At 50.1% G+C, this 19174-nt stretch overlaps 2 protein-coding genes across 2 annotated transcripts in view; one reads left to right on the top strand and one right to left on the bottom strand.

The window, feature by feature from the left end:
• The first annotated feature begins 1649 nt into the window (after positions 1-1649).
• Positions 1650-10538, top strand: LDLRAD2 (low density lipoprotein receptor class A domain containing 2). The gene is made up of 6 exons (XM_043993841.1): positions 1650-1915; positions 2435-2878; positions 5961-6110; positions 7931-8023; positions 8460-8678; positions 10354-10538. Exons 1-6 carry the CDS (start codon positions 1819-1821, stop codon positions 10536-10538), a joined length of 1188 nt encoding a protein of 395 aa, XP_043849776.1. The 5' UTR covers positions 1650-1818.
• Positions 9085-19174, bottom strand: part of HSPG2 (heparan sulfate proteoglycan 2) — a 164218-nt gene continuing 154128 nt past the window's right edge. The window contains exons 90-102 of the mRNA XM_043994717.1: positions 18988-19096; positions 18305-18403; positions 17385-17606; positions 16790-17034; positions 15909-16080; positions 15194-15316; positions 14816-14866; positions 13852-13927; positions 13211-13289; positions 12249-12319; positions 11956-12039; positions 11550-11653; positions 9085-10814 (exon numbers count right to left, since the gene is read on the bottom strand). Coding sequence (XP_043850652.1) covers positions 10642-10814; positions 11550-11653; positions 11956-12039; positions 12249-12319; positions 13211-13289; positions 13852-13927; positions 14816-14866; positions 15194-15316; positions 15909-16080; positions 16790-17034; positions 17385-17606; positions 18305-18403; positions 18988-19096 — 1608 coding nt within the window. The 3' untranslated portion in view covers positions 9085-10641. The remainder of the gene's footprint in view (positions 10815-11549; positions 11654-11955; positions 12040-12248; positions 12320-13210; positions 13290-13851; positions 13928-14815; positions 14867-15193; positions 15317-15908; positions 16081-16789; positions 17035-17384; positions 17607-18304; positions 18404-18987; positions 19097-19174) is intronic.

Here is a 19174-nt window from a genome sequence, read left to right as displayed (position 1 = left end):
GTTCAGATCCTGTCTCGGACATATATTGGCTCTGTAACCTTGGGGAAGAGACATAGACTCCTTGGTTCTTAGATACGGAGCTGGAAGGAACCATAGAGATCATCAGGTCTAACCATCTTCTTTCTATAAACAAGGAAGCCAAGGCACACAAAAGTTAAATGACTTGCCCAAGAACACACAGGTAGTTGGTGTCTGAGGTAGGATTTTGAACTTGGGTCCTCTAACAAACCATGATAGAGCCAGGATTGGGATTGAAGTGTATTTCTCTCTCGTTCTCTCTGTCTCTCTTTTCCTTTATCTTTATTTTTTTAAAAATTTATTGATATTCTTCTTTTATATCATCTATATTTTCTTTCCCTCCCAGAGAACATCCCTTTTCTTATAATAAAGAATGAAAAAAAAAAAGCTTAAAGAAAACCAACCGGGGGCGGCTAGGTGGCGCAGTGGATAGAGCACCGGCCCTGGAGTCAGGAGTACCTGAGTTCAAATCCGGCCTCAGACACTTAATACTTACTAGCTGTGTGACCCTGGGCAAGTCACTTAACCCTAAATGCCTCACTGAAAAAAAAAAAGAAAAAAAGAAAACCAACCAACTTGTCAAAAAAGTTTTACATTTTATGTAAAAAAATCTATCTAAAAAAAATAATAGCTATTATGTAGTCCTTTAAGGTTTGCAAAATGCTTTACAAATATTATCTCCTTTGGTCCTCATCACAACCCTGGGAGGAGGGAGCTATTATTCTTGTCTCTATTTTACAGATGTAGAAACTGAGGCAGACAGTGATTAAATGACTTACCCAGGGTCACACAGTTAGTAAAGGTCTGAGGCTGAATTTGAACTCTGGTCTTTGTATCTCTAGTTTTAGGGTTCTCTCCACTGTGCCACCCACCTCAAAGAAGCAGAAAGGGGTCATCTCATATTTTTTCTTTGGGACAATGCTTGGTCATCATCATTTCACAGTTTCCCATTTCACTTGTTATTGCTGCCCTTTCCATTTATATTATTCTAGTCAAGATATATGTTGCTTCCCTCATTCTGCTGACTTCTCTGCATCAGCTCATATAAGTCTTCCAGACTTCTCTATTTTCATTGTATTTATTGTTTCCTATGGCACATAGTCCTTTACATTCATACACCATAACCTTGTTTAGTCATTCCCCAGAAGAGCATCTGCTTTGTTTCTACAAGTGTTGCTATGAAATTTCTCATGTCTCTGGGGCATTTCTTTCTGTCATTGACCTCTTCAGGTTAAATTCCCAGCACTCAAATACTCTTAATAGCATTTGATGCTGTCTCTCCAGACTGAGCCTAATAAAGCCAGCCTTGGGAGTCTTGTGCCTGGACCTCCCTGGACAGTTCATTCCTTTTCCTCAAGTTTCCAAGGTAGCAGGACTGTGGAGGAGGGGCAGGCGATCTTAGATCTCATGGAGTCCCCTTCCCAGAATCCTGTGCTGAACAGGATCTGAGTTTCCTGACTCCTGTGGGGGTGGTGGGTGAACGAGATCATCCTTCCCACCCCCACTCCCACACAATCTGGCCAAGGCCCCAAATCTCCATGGCAACCCCAAGACACAATCCTGACCCCAAGGAAAGTAAAGCTCAAGGAAGCATGAAGAGACCAATGGAGATTTCAGGGTAAGGACAGAGACTTGCTTCTCCCTCCTCGGTCCTCTCTGTCACCAGGCTTCACTCTTGGACTGGTCAGGGCTGGAGGGAGCCCCTCTTTATCTGAAGCTTCCAGCTTGGCTGTGTCTCAGAGGGCTGGCCACTAGCCAATTGACTTGAGGACAAGAGCAGTCTGGAAACTGAGACACAAGATGGCCTTCCTCAAACCAAGGACTTCTTTCCTGGGGCTTTTCCCAAGCCTGCTCTTGCTGGGGGCTCTCATCCTGGTAGCATCAGCCCTGGATGCAGGTGGGTAGAACTGTCCATAGCTGGTAAAGTGTATCTCATAGAGACCACACCCCTGCCCTTCCCCTTGAGTTGGTCTAAAAGGGAGATTGGGATAAAATTGTTGGGTGTTATGGGGACCCTTTCACTGGGGGCTTGGAGATCCCTGTTCCCCAAGTCCTGTCTAGGGGAATGAGTTCTCACTGATCAAGTCCCTTCCCCAAAGCTTGTAGGGACTGTGGGTCTCTTAGAGCCCTGAATCTCCTGGTAGAATTATAGCACTCTCCCAACTGTCTCCCACCTCCCACCTAGATTTCAGCTGTATGTACAACACGGTAAAATCTCAAATTCGTCTTCTGCTCTGTCTTCCCCCAACATCCAAGCTGGATGGGGGTCCTCAGCCCAAGCAACCCAATGTCTTGAGAAAGCCTAATGCCGTGGACACCACTTTTGGTGTCTCTCCCAAAGGGTCTTCCATTGTCCCCTTCAAATACCTTCCCTGACCTTTTCCCCTTTTTCTACCCCATCTTCTCTTCTCTCTAGTCAGTCTGGTGGATTTCTGTGACCAGATGCTCCAGGGGGATGGGATGATTGTCCGCTCCCATCCAGATTCCCAGAAATTCTACTTTGTGGCCCTAGAGACGGACTGCTGGCTCACTGTGCAGGCTGCATCTCCCCAGGACAGAATCCTGTTCCAGTTCCGTTTCTTTCTGGTATACAGCCTGACCCATCCTCCACCTTCTGAGCTGCCTCAGACAACCACCTCTGGGCTCAGCCAGCTCAGAGAGGACCCCTGTGCCACTGGCTCCTACGTGCAGTTCTATGATGGGCCAGCCAAGGAGGGTCCCCGCCTTGGGAATCGGCTATGCGGACTGACCATCCCAGGCCCAGTCCTATCCACAGGAAGATCCCTGAGCCTACGCTTAGTAACGAGGGGCCAGCAGCCCAGGGTGGATTTCATTGGGGACTTCACCTCATTCCGACTAGGTACAATGTTGAGATGTCATGGGAGGGAAATGAGAGGGAAAGTAGGCAGGATGGGCAACTCAAGGCAGTAGGTGTTGATGAGAAGAGAGCCCGGGGCAGTAGAAAGTGTGCTAGATTGGGTCCCAGAATTGGGGGTGATGTGGGCTGGAATCTTGGGGTCAAACTGATCATGAATCGTCCCAAAAGAATTACAAGACTCAGTGACTCAGTTTCCCAAGTTTCATTGCAATACTGTTGGTGACCACAGGGAGAGAACCAGAAGAGTAGAAAGGTATCTCTCAAATAAGGGAAGGAAAGACAGTTATATTTATAGTATGGGTAAATTGATTATCAGTCTCATTATAATAATCTCCTTGTTGGGGAGGTACAGGGGAGGGCTTTTCTTTGTTTTGTTTTGTTTTGTTTTGCTGGGCAATTGGGTTTAAGTGACTTGTCCATAGTCACACAGCTAGTAAGTGTCAAGTGTCTGAGGCTGGATTTGAACTCAGGTCCTCCTGAATCCAGGGCTGGTGCTTTATCCACTGTACCACCTAGCTGCCCCGAGGGCTTTTCTTAATTTGGAGTTCCTGGGGTCCTAAGCCAACCCCTGAGGTGGACACTTTTTTCCGTGGAGGTGTGTTTTGGGGGGTTTACACATCATAAGGTGAATCTGGGGACAAATTTGGCCTTTTCTGGGCATGTCTCTTTCTGGTTCCCATGCTTAGTTTCAAAATATCTTCATTTTTCTTTTATTTCTAGTCTAAATTTCTATAGCCTGTCATTTTATCATTGTTATAGTTTAAGGTCTTCATGGCCTCTCTCCCTTTGTTCCCGTTATGGGTACTGCTTACTTTGGGTAAGAGAACCTAGCATCCTGACTTGTAAGTTATCCATTACCTGGGGTCTGAATCCCTTTTAGGGCTCATATCTGAATTAGAGCTTGGACCTTTGGTTTTTCTGTTAACTCCTTTTTGCCTCCTACATCATTTAGGACCACCATCCCATAACCTGGACCTTATGTGTCTACTGACACAGCCCAAGATGGCCTTAGGCCTTTCAGCAAATGTGTCATCCTTTTGGTTCATTGACTTTGCCATTAATTAAGGACATAAAGTCTTCTTCATGTGCTTAAGATGCATTCCTGGCTTCCCACCACCTTTCTAGGTCTTCCTTCAAAGAAAGAAGTCTTCCTTGAAATATTAACCTTCCCTCAAGCCTCAGCTCACATACTGTCTCTTAATGGAAGCCTTCACTACACTTCCCACCCCCTAACCAGTTCATGCTGCTCTTTCGTTCCTCAAATTGTAAGGGACAATGGAATGAGCCCAGACTCTATAGTCAGTCTGCATTCTAGGTTGAAATCCTGCCTAGGATACTACTTGTGTGGTATGGTGGTAGCATGGGGAAGAGAACAAATATTGATGAAGGCACCACTTGACAACAACCCTGGGAGGTAGGTGCTATTATTTATCCCAGTTTTACAGATGAGGAAGTTGTCACTTGTCCAGGGTTACACAGCAAATAAGCATGGCACAATGGATAGGACACTGGATTCAAGTCCTACCTCAGACGCTTACTAGTTCTGTGACCTTGGGTTAAATCCCTTACCTTCCTCTGTGCCTCACTTTCCTTTTCTGTAAAAATAGGGGGGTTGGACTGGATGTCTTCTGACGTCTCTAGAGCTATCCAAATACCTTGTATTTATTTATTGTGTGCATGTGATATCACCCCAGTAGGGTATGATAAGTTTCTTGGAGGAAGGGATTATTTTCATTTTGTTTGTATTCTCAGCTCCAAGAACAGTGTCTTTCAATAGTAGGAATTTAAGAAATGTTGGGTTTTCAGTGTGCTCTGTGGGTCTTTGCCATCTTCCTAGCCAATATAATTGTTAAAATGAGTTATGTTGTCCCTATCAAGATTTTTATTTTCTTCTCCAGTGTTGTTATCTATATACACCTGCTATGCCTTTGTCCAAAGCTTACATAAAAACAAAGGACAGGCTTGAATCTTCTGATCCCCTCCCCGCCAACCCCAAAGGCATCCAGGTTTCTTTAGTTGACTTGGAACCAGAATCGTATTTAAATCCCAGCCCTGCTGGTTTACATATGAACTCTCTGGGCTTCATCTTCCTTATCTGAAAAAAGAGACTGTTAATCCCTTCCTCCCAAGGGCATTGTGAAGAAAGCAGAAGGACTAAAACACTCTAGGAACATGAATTATTATTCTGTAAATTTGTAGAACCCCTCGCCCACCCGTGCCTCTTTTTTTCCCCCCTGCAGATGGGATCATGCCTGGCTTTGCTCACATCTTCTAAAAATATCTGGTTTCCTCTGAATGTGGCCAAAATTTCCTTCCTTAATAAGAATACTAAGGTCACCCAATGTAGTATTTCAGTTCTTGTCATTCAGAACTATTCCCAAAGAGTGGATCTCCTCCTATTAACAAATGAAACACTGGTAAAGCATTTATCAGTGCCTGGTATATAGAAGTATTTAATAAATGCTTATCCCCTTACTGACCCTTCCCTCCTTCCCCTTTCAAGAGCTTAAGAGGTCAGCAAGGCCTTTTAGGAGTTTATCAGATGCAAATAGTAGGCACTTGCTGAAGGAAGGAAGGAAGGAAGGAAGGAAGGAAGGAAGGAAGGAAGGAAGGAAGGAAGGAAGGAAGGAAGGAAGGAAGGAAGGAAAGGAGGAATAAATGAATGTGAAAGGAGGGTTGGATATAGAGTAAGAAGGGCTTTGGCTGAAATCCTGTTTTTGCTACTTACTTCTTCTGTGATTTTGAACTAGCTATTGAACCGTATCAGGCCTCAGATTCCTCACCTATCTATGCAAAGAAGGATTTATAGGCTCTTTATTAATTGAATAAGTGAATGGGTGAGGAAGTATATGTGGAAAGAAGTCCGGAGTCTACCATCCTCCACCTATTACTACCTATCTCCTGTGTGACCTTGGGCAAGCCTTTCTGGGTCTCAGTTTCCTCATCTGTCAAATGAAAGGTGTGTAGACTAGAAGTAGGGAAACCCATGTCTTTGTAGCTTTGACATTCTTGCCTAAGGGCCCTGTCAACTCTAAGTTTTCGGTCCCAGCTGTCCCCATCCGAGGCTCCAGCATCTCACCCTGTGTCCTGGGCTCCTACTTCCTCTGCCGGAACAAGAAGTGCATCCCCCAGAGCCTGGTGTGTGACACGTGGGGTATCGACAACTGCGGGGATGGCAGTGACCAGACCTCCTACCCCCCTGCCAGCTGCAGAGGTCAGTGTGGGCACAGGCTCCCCCTTAGCTGGCATCTGGGGGAGGGGAGACTATAGCTGGGAGCAAGGCCTGGATGGGCCTGATCAGATCCCATTCAGCTTCACAAAACACTTTTCTCTGACAACCCTATGGTATAGACAGAGCAGAGGAGGAAACTCGGGCCCCAAGAGATGGCATGACAGTGGATGCTCTAGAAAGAGAGGGAAAACTTGGAGTTGGTCACAGAACAGAAAATTGAATTTGGGATTTACCATTTGTACCTCTATGACCCTGGCTAAGTGTCGTCCTTATTTTCTCCTCTCAGAAATGAGAGGGTTGTGCTAGATCAGCAGTTCTCAAAGTGTTATAGGGAAAATTTTAAGGGGGTCTCCTAGATGGCACAAAAGCACTGCTTTGATATGAGGGGCCAAAGTCTGAAGTCGAAGGCCAGCCAGAAGAGTGTCTGGGGGGGTCTTCTCCCTCAGTGGTCTTGAGTAGTATTTTAATATTTTAAGGTTTACTAAGAGCTTTCCTCACAGCAGGAAGAACTATCACCTGTTTTCTAGAGGAGGAAACAGGCTCAGAGTTAAATGGTAATGGTCACATGGAAAGGACAAGGGTCATTCAACTGTCCACTGCCTGTACTCCCTATCCTTGTGACGTCCCTGACCACACCATTACCCCCAGTGTTGTCTTCCCCTCTTAGACTATAAATTTCTTGAGGGCAGGTACTGTCTTGCTTTTTGTACTTGTGGCCCCATTATCTATCACAGGGTCTAACATGTAGTAAGCACTTAATAAAAGCTCCCCCTCTTCTCTATTCATTCATTTATTCAAGTGTAAGAGCTAGGGTTTGCACCCAAGCCCTTGTACCACCTTGGCCCCCTTGGGCCAAGTCCAGAACCCTTTAGCACATTCCCTTCCTCTGGCCTGGGCCCTGCCCCTGCTTCCTCTGCACCCCCCGCCCCCAATAACTCTATTTCTACAACAAATTAATTAACAAGCATTTCAAAGGGGGCTGCTATATGCAGAGAGCCCTGTGCTAGGTCCTGGGGTGTCAAAGGTGAAATACCCTCCCCTCAGGAAGCCTCCACTCTAACCAGAGGAGACCAGGCCTACATGCATAAGCAGCTGCTGAGCAGATCCTGGGTCATTTTTTTATTTTGGAGGTGCTCACAGTTGGGGAGAAGCAGGAAGGAACAAGCTTCAAAGGAAGAGGCCGAGGTGAGGAGGGATGGCCTTCCAGGCCTGGGGAGGAACTGCTTTTCTCCCAGCACTAGGTACCAATATCACCAGGCCACATATGGAGAAACTGAGGTTCAGAAGGGTGACCAGATGCGAATGAGGTCACAGAGGTAATAAGCGGTCTCAGACCTGGGAACTGAATTCAAGTTCTGACATTCAATCCCATAGGTTTTCCATTCTAGCCTAAGGCCTCCCCTTGCCTTGGAGGAAGTAACCCCCACTAGCCATTAGCTTTAGGGAAGAGAGATATGATTGTGCTATTTATTCCATCTGCTATTTGGGCCTCTGTCTCCACAAATGTAAAAGAATAATGTCCCTGCCTCCTGTCACAGGGGGGTCTTGAAGATCATGAAATAATGGAGGGGAAAGGACAAGGGGATGAAGATTCTCAGGGAGCCAGAGGAAGAGAACAATCATGCTGTGCATTGAGGTGGGAAGGGCAGCCTCAGAGGTAGTGAGCTCCCAGTCACTGGAGGTCTCCAAGTAGAGGCGCAATAACTGCTTGTCCGTCATGTTGTAGTGGCAGGTCCTATTCAGGTACAGGTTAGACGATGCCCCCTGAGGGCCCCTCCAGCTCTGAGATGCTGTGTTTCCAGATGTGACCACAGCCACCCTGATGTCTCTGGTCTTGACAATTCGAGGGACTCTGTACCCCAGCAACAGCAGCAACAGCAGCAACAGCAGCAACAGCAGCAACAGCAGCAACAGCAGCAGCAGCGATGGCCGTAGGGATCCTGAGAAGAGCTGGCCTGCCCTCCAGGAGACATCAGCCCCAGGTAGCCACTCTTCTTGGTCCTTAACCACCTTCTACACAGTGCCAGGGCAGAGATGCTGGCTCTCCTTGAAACCCGGGATGACCCCAACTGCTCACGTCTCCTTAGAGCCCTTTGAATCACGCCTGCAAGTCCCATGAGCCCAGCTTTGTAGACAAGGAATTCAAGGTTGAGAGTTTAAGTGATCTCTCTAAGGTCACACAGCTAGGAAGATGCAACCCAAGTCAGGTGCTTCTTTACCTGACTCTCCCTGGCCTCTCTCTCCCGCTGGAACGAAAACTTGGGAACATGGGGGAGGGCGGGGAGGTCAGGGGCTTCAGCCTGACTTGAAGAATTGTCTCTCACTCTCTAGGGCAAAGGTCACCAAGGACTCTGCTGGCATCCTTGGTGCTGCTGGGCTCTGCAGGGGCCGTGGCAGGCCTACTCTGGTGCTGCTGCTGCCATTCCCCAGGTTGGACCCTTGCCAGGACCAGGGCATCCAAATCGCTTTCTAGCTACAGTTCTGTCTATGCCACCTGCTGCCCCTTGAGTCTGCCCCGCTGCCTCTGCAAAGGCTGGGTCACCCCTCAAGGTGTGGCAGATGAGCAAGTTGGCCAAGCTGGGGCATAGGAGCCAGCTCTACCAGGGCTCTCACTGCAGCTCTGGCCTCGGGGGGAACCTACCTAAAGCCCCCAGACTTCCCTCCATCCCACCCCAGTCAAATGTCATGGGTTCTGTCTCAAGATGTTGCTTTTACCACTCCCCTGTCCCCCCCATCATTACCACCATCACCATCACTGTTGCCATCACCATCATTACCACCACGACCATCACCAGCTAGCATTTATATAACCCTCTTAGGTCTGCCAAGTGCTTTATACATGTTATTTCATTTGAACTCTGTGCATCCCAAGGCATAGACAGCTGGAGCCCTAGATAGAAAAGCCGACACCTGACTGGGGGTAGCACCTTTTATTGAAGAAAGACAAAGACCACAGGAGGAGCCCCCCTCCCCATTCCCACCCTCCCCACAGGCAAGGGACCTGGTTTGTTCACCCATCAGGCCCACCCTGCCTGAGGGCACCCAGCAGGAAGGACCCCAGGAAGGCTTGCGGGGTGCCAGGCCCCAGAGGTGGGGGGAAGACTGGAAGAGATGACTTTGCTTCATTTCTTCACTCCTAACTAGGACAAGAGGAGATATCTTCTCCATGTTGGGCCTCCTAAACTCCCCCTTCCATTTACTGTTGGGGTTGAGGGAATTGGAGTTCAGATTTGAGCTCTCTCACCTCCTTCCCCCCAGCTTCAAGCTCTGGGCATCCCCCTACCCCCAGCTAGTGCCTCAAAGTCTCCTAATTCACCTCTTTATGTGCACCGCCCCCTCCTCTCTACAGCAACAATGAATGGTTGACCTCGGCCCCCATCCTCCTACTAACCGCGGCCAGACCGATTCCAGGGGAGCCCAGTCATCTCTAGCTGGCCCCAAGGATATCAGGGTCAAAGCTTGAACAGGTTTTCCCTTTTCCGAGCTTTGCCTTAAACAAATCCTTTTTGAGCTGGCCATGTAGACAGCCCACCATCCAGATGTGTCCCTCTGATGACACTGAGAGAGGGTTGGTGGGCTAAGTCTCAGCTTTAGGAACCATTGGGTTGGAGGGCATGTGGGGGTCTGAGGAACAACAGACTGAATCAGTGGAGACCACAGAGGGCCCGTGGGGGGCTGGTACTATCCCGCATAGTTTCCTGCTCATCCCCTAGACTAAATTCCTTGAGGGTAGGGACCCCTGAGCATCTAGCACAGTGGTGTGCACACAGTGGGTGCTTTATAAATGTTTTGCTTTTGGGGGAAAGGGGCATGGTAGGTAGAACGACACTGGGGTGTGGAGAACAAGGCAGACTGGGGTTGGTGCGGGGGCATGTAGGTGGGCAAGGGAGTCTGCCAGGCTAGGGAGAGGAGTCAACTTTGGCCAGATAGTTGGAGGAAAGGTGCATGGGGATCCTCTGCTCCTCCCTGCCCAGGGTGGCAGAATGAGAAGGTCTTAAAGCCAGCCAGTGGTTCTGGGGAGAAGAGAACCCTTCAGCTGCAGGGGGTGGAGTGTGTGGAAGGGAAGGAAAGCTGAGGGGAAGGGGCATAGTGAGCATGCTCTTGCATGTCCAGCTGGAGATTTGGGGGCTCTCTCCCCAGCAGCCCAGATGAGCTTCCTGCAGAAAGCAGGGCAGACAGGAGAGGGGGCCTGGGGCCAGACCTTGCCTGGGAATCCCCTGGCCAGCTGGTTCTGGGATTGCAGAGGACTTAGCTAGTGTGGGTCCTAGTGTGCCCAGCCTGCTAGCTTTTCTGGTGTACATGGCATCCCGTAGTGCCCATCCCTACCCCGCCTCACCCTGTGGCTTTGTCCCCCGCCAACCCAAGGGGCAGGGTCAGCCCAGCCCCAAGGCGGGTAGCAGCAAAGCATGATGGTTGCCTTTGTTCCTTATAAAATAATAATAATAATAATAATAATATAATCATCAATATTGTCCTATCCAGGGGCACGTGGCCCAGGAGTCTGCATAGGCGCCTAGGAGGGGCAGGGGCGGGTGTTGGCACCGGCTTGGACATGGTGCTGCAGGTCCAGGGGCTGAGGGGGAGGACTGCCAGGGCTGGCACAGTGCAGCACCAGGTTCTTGATGCATCCTGTGATGCCCGCATCAAACCTGCCCCCCGTGAGTGTCACTGCATCTGGGGCTCCACCTGTCAGGGAGGGAAGGCTCATCAGCAAGGTGGACACATTAGACCTCCCTGCCTGCTCACTCCCAGTCCAGGGCGCTGAACCTGGCCCATGCCTCTGCTTTTTTTTTTTTTTTTTTTTTGGGTGGGGTAATTGGGGTTAATTGACTTGCCCAGGGTCACACAGCTAGTAAGTGTCAAGTATCTGAGGCTGGATTTGAACTCAGGTCCTCCTGAATTCAAGGCCAGTGCTTTATCCACTGTGCCACCTAGCTCTGCTAATGAGGAAGACTGGATCATGGGATTATCACAAATTTAGAGCCACAAGGCACCTTAAAGGTCTTCCTTGTCTACTCCCCTCGTTTTACTCATGAAGAAACAGTGGAGTGCTTTGCCCTACTAAGGGCCTTGGTGAGATTGGAACACAGTTCTCCCCATCAGGCTGCCTTGTCCCTTCCTCATGGGCTCCGGGCTCTTTGGGCAGACAGTTAACAATGGTCATAATATTGATAGCTCCCCTTTCCAAAGCTCTTTAATAAAGAGCTTTCCCTCCATGCCTGTGATGCACACAGGGGTGTCTAGTCCCATTTACAGAAGAGAAAGCTGAGTGTCACACTGAGTTAAAAGACTTGCCCCAAGTCATTTGCAGAGAATTGGCCTTACGTAGGGTCTCCCTACACCTCCATTCCTCTTTCCTATTCCACCCCCCAAGCTGCCTCTTGATGGCCCCTCGGGGACAGGAAGAAAGGTATGCCTTACCAATGTAGATGCTGCCTTTGGTGTTGACTGCCACATTGGGGCCTGGAGATTGGCCACTCACCAACTCCTCTCCGTCTACCTGGATGGATCCACTTTTGCCCTCTCTGTAGGGATAATGGGGTCAAGCCTTACTTGCCTCTCCTGGGCTGGCTCTGGGGAGCTCCCCAGGGTCAACCCCGCTGCCCCACTCCATTCCCCAAAGGCCACACTTGCCCTTCTTTGTGGAATCTCCAATCTCCCAAAGGGTCAGCCCTCCCAGCACCAGCGACCCTGGGGTGGGGGAGCAAAGCATATTCCCCGGGGAAACTCAGATATGACCAGCAGTCACCATGTTGCTTGCGGTCCCTCCCAGAGATGGGCTGAATGCCAGGCTGCCCCTTCCCTTTGCCCATGCCTGACAGCCTACCTAAGGGCTGTCACTTTGTGCCATTCTCCGTCATTGATGGGATCCTCAGAGATGATGTGGGCCTCACCGCTACCCAGCTGGTAACTGCACACAAAACCCCCATGGGGCATGAGAATCAGCCAGAAGGTCTGAGGAATCTGCTGCCCCCCGGGGGACCCCAATCTCCTCTCTGGGAGAATCCAAGAGGGGCTGGGCTGGGGGAGAGGGGCCAGAGGAAGAAGGGATTGGAGCAGGGAGATTGGCATGCATCATGTGTTGAAGAGGGGCAACATACAGGGGGATGGGGAACTCACTTGAAGACTAGGTGCCCATCCTGTAGCCCCAGGCTGATGAAGTCCTTGCCACGGCCTTCCTCTCTGGCCTCCTGCCAGGGAAACCCACAGCAGCTCTGGAGCACTGGAGGTCCCTCCCCAGCCTGCACTGTCCTCCCTCCCTGGCTTAAATAGCTGCATTCCTCCTCCCCATCCTTTGAAGCCCAGCTCAAACACCACCCCCTCCAGGAAGCCTTCCCTTTTTCCTATGTGGGTGATGCCCTTTCATAGGATCAGATTTACACTGGGATGGAGCCTTAGAAGTCAGATCCCCCAGTCCCCTCCCCTCTTACAGATGAAGAAACTAAGGTTCAAAAGAGATGCTGTGGGGGCAGCTAGGTGGCACAGTGGATAAAGCACCAGCCCTGGATTCAGGAGGACCTGAGTTCAAATCCAGATTCAGACACATGACCCTTACTAGCTGTGTTATCCCGGGCAAGTCACTTAACCCTCCCTGCCCCGCCAAAAACAAAAAAAAAGAGAGATGCTGTGACTTGCCTGACATCACACAGATAGTAATCAAACATAAGATCTGAACATGGGTCTTTCTGACCCACAGCCCAGCACTGGTTCCTACATGACACTAGTTCTTAACTCAGACCTTCAAGTACTCTGTACTACCCTCTTCTCTTTGCACATGGGATATCCCCTATCCCGCTCCCCACCCAGTGCCCAAGCCTATTCTTCTGTACACAGAAAGTACTTAATAAATGCTTTGGAGTTGAATCAAATTGTCACCTCCCCCTAGTACTAGACTCTAAATCCTGGCACAAGGCTCTGTATACAGCAAAGGCTTAATACATGCTTCCAGTGAATTGGATTGTTAAAAGGGTCACAGAAAAACTGAGAACAAGGCGAAAGCTCCCGACTCCCAGAGTGCTGTGTTCTTTCTCCTCCTCCTCCTAGCTGCCTCCCTCAGCCCCCAGGTCCCCAGCCCTGCTCACCACGCCCTGCCAGAGCAGGAGGCCGTTAGGAGTGTTGGTCCGAACTTCCAACTCAATGGTCTCTGGAATATCTGGGAGGCTGGACAAAAGGGAGAAAGGCTCATTGGCTTTACAGCTAGACGGCCCCTGAGAGACCTCCAGTCCAACACCTTTGTTTTACAGATGAGGAAACTGAGAGCTGGGCTTAGGTCTTGGGACTCAGCTCCAGTTTACTACCAATGTGGCCTGAACCAGATTAAAATGTAATTGGGAAATATTTAACAAAGTCAAATACGACAAAAGACAGATCATGTAAATATGGGGTTTTTGAAGCTGTCATACACCTTCAGGGATGCTCACAGATGGTTTGGTGGTCCTTGTTTCTGTTTGAGTCTAACACCCCTGAAGTAATACCTGAAGTATACTCCATACTGCCAACCAAGGCAGAGGGAGGCTGAGGGGACCCCACCCATGCCCCACACCCTATGCCCCTTTCACTTCACTTCTAGTATACTTGCATTCACTGTCTCTCTCCCCCCAGAGATACGAGAAGACAGTGAACACAGGCAGAGAGTAATACTAAGAAAGTGAGATTTTCTCCCAAGAACCCTGCATGTGTGTGTGTTGGGGGTGGGGGTGGTAAGAGAGTACAGAAGCCTTACCTCCGAGGGAACACACTGCTTGGGAATGACAGGTAACCACCATCATGGAAATAGGCACCATACTGTCCAGGGGCATCTTGGGGCGGAAAAGAGGGAATGAATGAATGGATGAAATTAAAAAAAAACATTCAAGAAGCCAGGGGTCATCCTCCACCGCCTTTATTTCTCTAGGCTCCCTATCACACCTTCAGGGACTCTGGGCCAATGGTCTGGGGAAGAGATTCACCCACAACTTCTGTTTTCCTTCCTATCACTAGATCGTGTCAGGTCACCAATCCCTGCCCTGGTCTGTCCATGCACATGGAGACCCGAAACTTCATAAACCACCTTCCCTTTGCCATCCCCAATCTGCCATCTAAGGATCCACAGGGCTTTGCACACAACTAAGTGTTTGCCTAAATGTTTGGTGAATTGAATCATCTGTACCTAAGAGATGTACCCACTCAATAGTCTGTGCCAAAGGAGGCCCACCCTCTTGCCCAACTAGACTATAAGCCCAATGAGGGCAGAGACTATTTCTTAGCTAAGCTCCGTGTTTCCCACAGCTTTTGGATTGAACTGAACTGAATTGTCTGTGCCTGGGCAGATCTGCCTACACAATTGGCTATTCCCTGGTGTGGGAAGGGAATCCCTGAGACCAAGGACAAGAACTAGGGAGGAAGGGGGCAGCTATGTGGCACAGTGGATAAAGCACTGACCCTGGATTCAGGAGTACCTGAGTTCAAAGCTGGCCTCAGACACTTGACACTTACTAGCTGTGTGACCCTGGGCAAGTCACTTAACCCCAATTGCCCCGCAAAAACCAACCAACCAAACAAACACACGGACAAAAAAAGAACTAGGGAGGAGAAGTGTTTGGAGGAAAGGGATGGAAAAGCCCAGGACAGTGGACGGAAGAAAGCAGCTCCTTGTTCTCTGCCCTGTCCCAGGGACCTCAGGCTGGTCAACCCCTGGGGATACGCACCGTTACCTCCACTGCCCTCTAGGTGCCAGTCAGCTTCAGGAGGACCTCGGCCTGTGGAAAAGGGGGCAGGGCTCAGTCGTCAGTCAGACACTTAGCATCTGCCCATGCTGAGCCTAGGCTGGGGCCCAGAAAAGCTCTCAGAATGCTGGAGCTAGAACAGACCTTAGACACAGTCTAGTCCAGGTGTGAAAACCAAGGCCCAGAGAGGGAAGGTGGCCCATCAAGATGCCACAGCAGTGGCAGTTCTCAAACACAGGTTCTAACCCTAAGTGCAGTGTTCCCTCCACGGCAGCAGGTTTCTTCCCAGAGAAAGGGCCAAAGATGGTGGGCCAGGGGTAGAAAGAAGGGTCGGGGCAAGGGGATGGCACAGTGGGTTACTTTTTTGACATCGAGGACCAGTGAATCCAGGTGGACAGAGGCAGCGGGCACCCTGGCAGGTGCCTCCATGAAGGCAGGGCTCTGGCAGTAGGCAAGGGTTCTCAGCATGCTCACAGTGGTCTCCTGAGGGGGAAAGGGCAGTGATTGGCATCAGGCATCATAGCTCCATTTCCTGAGTTCTTGGTGGTGTGCTAAGGAGGGCAGTGCCCGTGCTGTTCCTACCATTTCCCACCGGGGGCATCTGGGGGTCAGAGAGGCTGGTGCTTGCCCCCAGTCACCCAGAGGGTGAGGAGAGCTCTAAGAGAATGAGGGCTGGATTTGCCATTACCACCAGGACCCTGAATCAAAGCGCATTTGAATCCTGGCTCTTTGACTGGCGAGATGACCTGGGGCCAGGGTCTCCTCTGTAAGGGAAGGGAGCCTGAGTGGGTGACTCCTAAGCCCTTTTCTAGGTCTAACTCCTTTTCTCTGAAAAGTGTCAGAGCCTGGACTTGAACTCAGGTCATCTGGCTTCATATATGGCCTTCCTTTCTCTTCAGCACAGTGGCTCTGGGGCATGGGAGTCTCAGGGGGTACCATCTGCCTTCCTCTCCTTCCCCTCCCAAGGAAACCCCCTGCAGGAGATGCCCACCTGCCTCCCTTTCCTCCCTCTGCCCTTCTCCCTCCCTGCCCCACCCCAGCCCAAGGTGTCCCTCCGCACGGGGCACTCATGCACCTTTGAAACCATCACGGCACAGGCACTGGACCTCATACTCTCCAGCAGGCATGCAGGTGGCCCCATTCTGACAGGGCTGGCGCTCACAGGGAGAGCTGTCATAGCACTGGCCGACGCCTTGGCTGCCCAGGAAGCTGTAGGTCATGTCCAGCCGCTTCCCATTCACCGACACCTAGGGCCAAAGAAGGCAGAAGTGAATGTCTGCCTCACGGGAGAAGAAGGGAAGAAAGGCCAAAGGCCCATGTAGGCCAGAGCGGTCAGTGTGGCGGCCAGGCAGACGCTTTCCTCTTCCTGTAACCCTGCTCTCACCCAGAATCCTGAACAGGTTTGAAGCAGGGCTATGGTAAGGTCAAGGAGTCAGGGGACAAGCAAGGAGGAGACCATCTCTGCCCTTGAAGAGACAGATCTCAGTGAGATACAGGAGACACAGCCCCTGCCCAGGACGTGCACTGTAGTGTGTTTAGGTTCTGGGTGTCATCACTTCATAGAGGGACTGGTGCACCTGCTGCTGGTGGATCTCTCCCCTGCTCAATAAACTGCAGTGGCTCCTAGTGCTTTTTTTTTTTTTTTTTGCAGGGCAATGGGGGTTAAGTGACTTGCCCAGGGTCACACAGCTAGTAAGTGTCAAGTGTCTGAAGCCAGCTTTGAACTCAGGTCCTCCTGACTCCAAGGCTGGTGCTCTTTCCATCACGCCACCTAGCTGCCCCAACTCTGTTTTTTAAGTGTAATTATCTCTATTTTACAGAGGTGAAAACTGAGGCTTGGGGAAATGAAATAACTTGCCTGTAATTACACAGTTTGGCAGAGCCAGGAGGGGAGAGTGTGTTGGGACTCAAGGAAGGCAGAAAGTAGAACCCAGGACTGGGAAGGGGAAGACTCACCTCACCGATGCAGCCGTGGAAGTGAGCACTGACATTGGCGGCAGGCGGCAGGGCCACAGAAGGCTCCACGCCACCCAGGTAGAGAAGGGTGTGCAGGTTGAGGCCTTGGCTTTTGCCAGGGGAGGATCGCTGTACTGGGTGCCCGCCGTTTACTCGGAGGCTGCCATCCTTATTGAGCCGCTCAGCAGACACATGGTGCCAGTGGCCAAGGGTCAAGGGTTGGGTGCTCCGGAGGACCGCTGTCCCTGTAATATGCATCAAGAAAAAGCAGGCTTAATTCTGGCCCAGTTCTTGTGGGAAGGGGCAATTAAGACCATATTCTAGCACTATGGCTTGGCACAGGGCCTCGAGTCCCCTAGCGTTTCAGACAGGTGCTCAGTTTGGCACAGGAAGGGTACTTTGGAGCAATCATTCCAGGTGCCAGGTCACGGCAGGGCATGCCCATTCATTATCTCAGTGTAGGGAAGCAAGACTGGCACCCAGATCTGGTCACCTATCAGGAGTAGCAGGGACTTAGAGGCCTCATCCCCCTCTCAGTGACCAAGGTGAATGCCTGGTCCATGATCCCCACCCCATATACCCATATGGTACTCACCGGAACCCAGCTCATAGCGGAATTCCAGGTGCCCACCAGTCATCGCCAGGGACACAAAGTCTTCGACAGGGGCACCCTTCCCCCCACTAAAAAGCAGGAGTCCTTCAGGAGCCAGTGGCTTGAACTCAAGGTCCAGGCGGAGTTCGTGGTGGGTGTTGGTGAGGGCAGGTAATGCCAGATATGAACCGGCACCTGACAGGGCTGGTGTAGTTACTGTCACACCTGGAACATCAATGAACACATTTGGAAAAGTTGCAGGACATAAAATCAACCCGTGCAAATCATCAACATTTTTGTCTATTACCTACAAAACGCAGCAAGAAGAGACAGAAAGAGAAATTCCATTTAACATAACTACAGACAGTATAAAATAAAGACACACACAGGACAATTACTAAACATTCTTCACACAAATAAAAATAAGATCTAACTAATTAGTAAAATATTAACTGCTCATGGGTAGGCTGAGCCAATATAATAAAAAGGACAATAGTACCTAAATTTATTTACTTATGGTATTTATTCAGTGCCATACCAATCAAACTACCAGAAACTAATTTATAGAGCTAGAAAAAACAATAACAATTCTTCTGGAGGAACAAAAATCCAAGAAGATCAAGGAAATAATTTTTAAAAAATGGGATGGGGGGCAGCTAGGTGGCACAGTGGATAGAAAACTGGCCCTGGATTCAGGAGGACCTGAGTACAAATCTGGCCTTAGACACTTGACACTTACTAGCTGTGTGACCCTGGGCAAGTCACTTAACCCTCATTGTTCCTCTCCCCCCCCAAATAAAAATAAAAGTCCCCTGACTAGGAAATGTATTCCCTTCTTTCTTTCTCCCTCCCTGCCCTGCTGCCCTCTGTCCTTTGCTCATGGCTCCAGGGCCCATTTTGTGATGAGGGCTCCCATCTCATACCTTCCATGCACTTCTCCCCAAAGCGGCCCAAGTGACAGCGGCAGGAGTAGCCCCGGCCATCTGGTCGGTTCACACAGGTGGCATCAGGTCCACAGGCCCCTGGGGAGACAGAAAGGACAGAGAAGGTGAGGGTTAAGAATGGTGAGGGTGCAGCGGCGGCTAGGTGGCACAATGGATAAAGCACCGACCCTGGATTCAGGAGGACCTGAGTTCAAATCCGGCCTCAGACACTTGACACTTACTAGCTGAGTGATCCTGGGCAAGTCACTTAACCCCCATTGCCCCGCACAAAAAAAAAAAGAATGGTGAGGGGGAGGGAGCAGATAGACATTTTCTCCATCACTTTCTGAAGTCTAGACAATCAACAAAATAATTCATCAAATCCTAACTGGAAACCTTTGCTGACTCCTGATGCTTAAACGGAAAATTTAACATCCAGCTCTCAGGAGCCAGTTGGAGCTGGCTCTAGCACACCCCTGGCTAGAAGGGCCTTTGGTCATTGAGTCCAACTCTCATTTTCCAGCAGATGAAAGGATAAAATGAAATAATTTGTAGAGAATTTTGCAAAGGTTAAAGTGTCCTATAAAAGTTAGTGATTATTATTATTATTGTGAAATCCCTCGCCCCTCTCACTGTACAGCCTGCCTCCCTTGTGTCAGACTGATTGGGGGGGTAACAGATACCTGGGTGACAATGCAGGGCCTGCGAGTGTTCACAGCGGCTCCCGGTGAAGCCAGCAGGGCAGGAGCACACGTAGCTGCTGCTCTCGGAATCTTGGCAGAACCCCCCATTCTGCAATGCAGGCCCCGAAGGTCAGGCCTCCAATGCCCACAGTCCCCTGGGGCCTGCACAGAAGGGAGAACAGAGGCC

The sequence above is a fragment of the Dromiciops gliroides genome, chromosome 3, assembly GCF_019393635.1.
Source record: "Dromiciops gliroides isolate mDroGli1 chromosome 3, mDroGli1.pri, whole genome shotgun sequence".
In the NCBI taxonomy this organism is placed as follows: Eukaryota; Metazoa; Chordata; class Mammalia; order Microbiotheria; family Microbiotheriidae; genus Dromiciops; species Dromiciops gliroides.
The sequence above is the reverse complement of the archived record's forward strand: the minus strand, read 5'-3'. Positions and strand labels throughout refer to the sequence as shown.

Excerpts from the sequence above, each read along its gene's own strand:
- LDLRAD2 (XM_043993841.1), top strand. The coding sequence starts at position 1,819 with ATGGCCTTCCTCAAACCAAGGACTTCTTTCCTGGGGCTTTTCCCAAGC. Across the intron at positions 6,111-7,930 it reads CCCCCCTGCCAGCTGCAGAG|ATGTGACCACAGCCACCCTG; the intron begins GTCAGTGTGGGC and ends CTGTGTTTCCAG. Across the intron at positions 8,679-10,353 it reads AGGCTGGGTCACCCCTCAAG|CTGGTTCTGGGATTGCAGAG; the intron begins GTGTGGCAGATG and ends TCCCCTGGCCAG.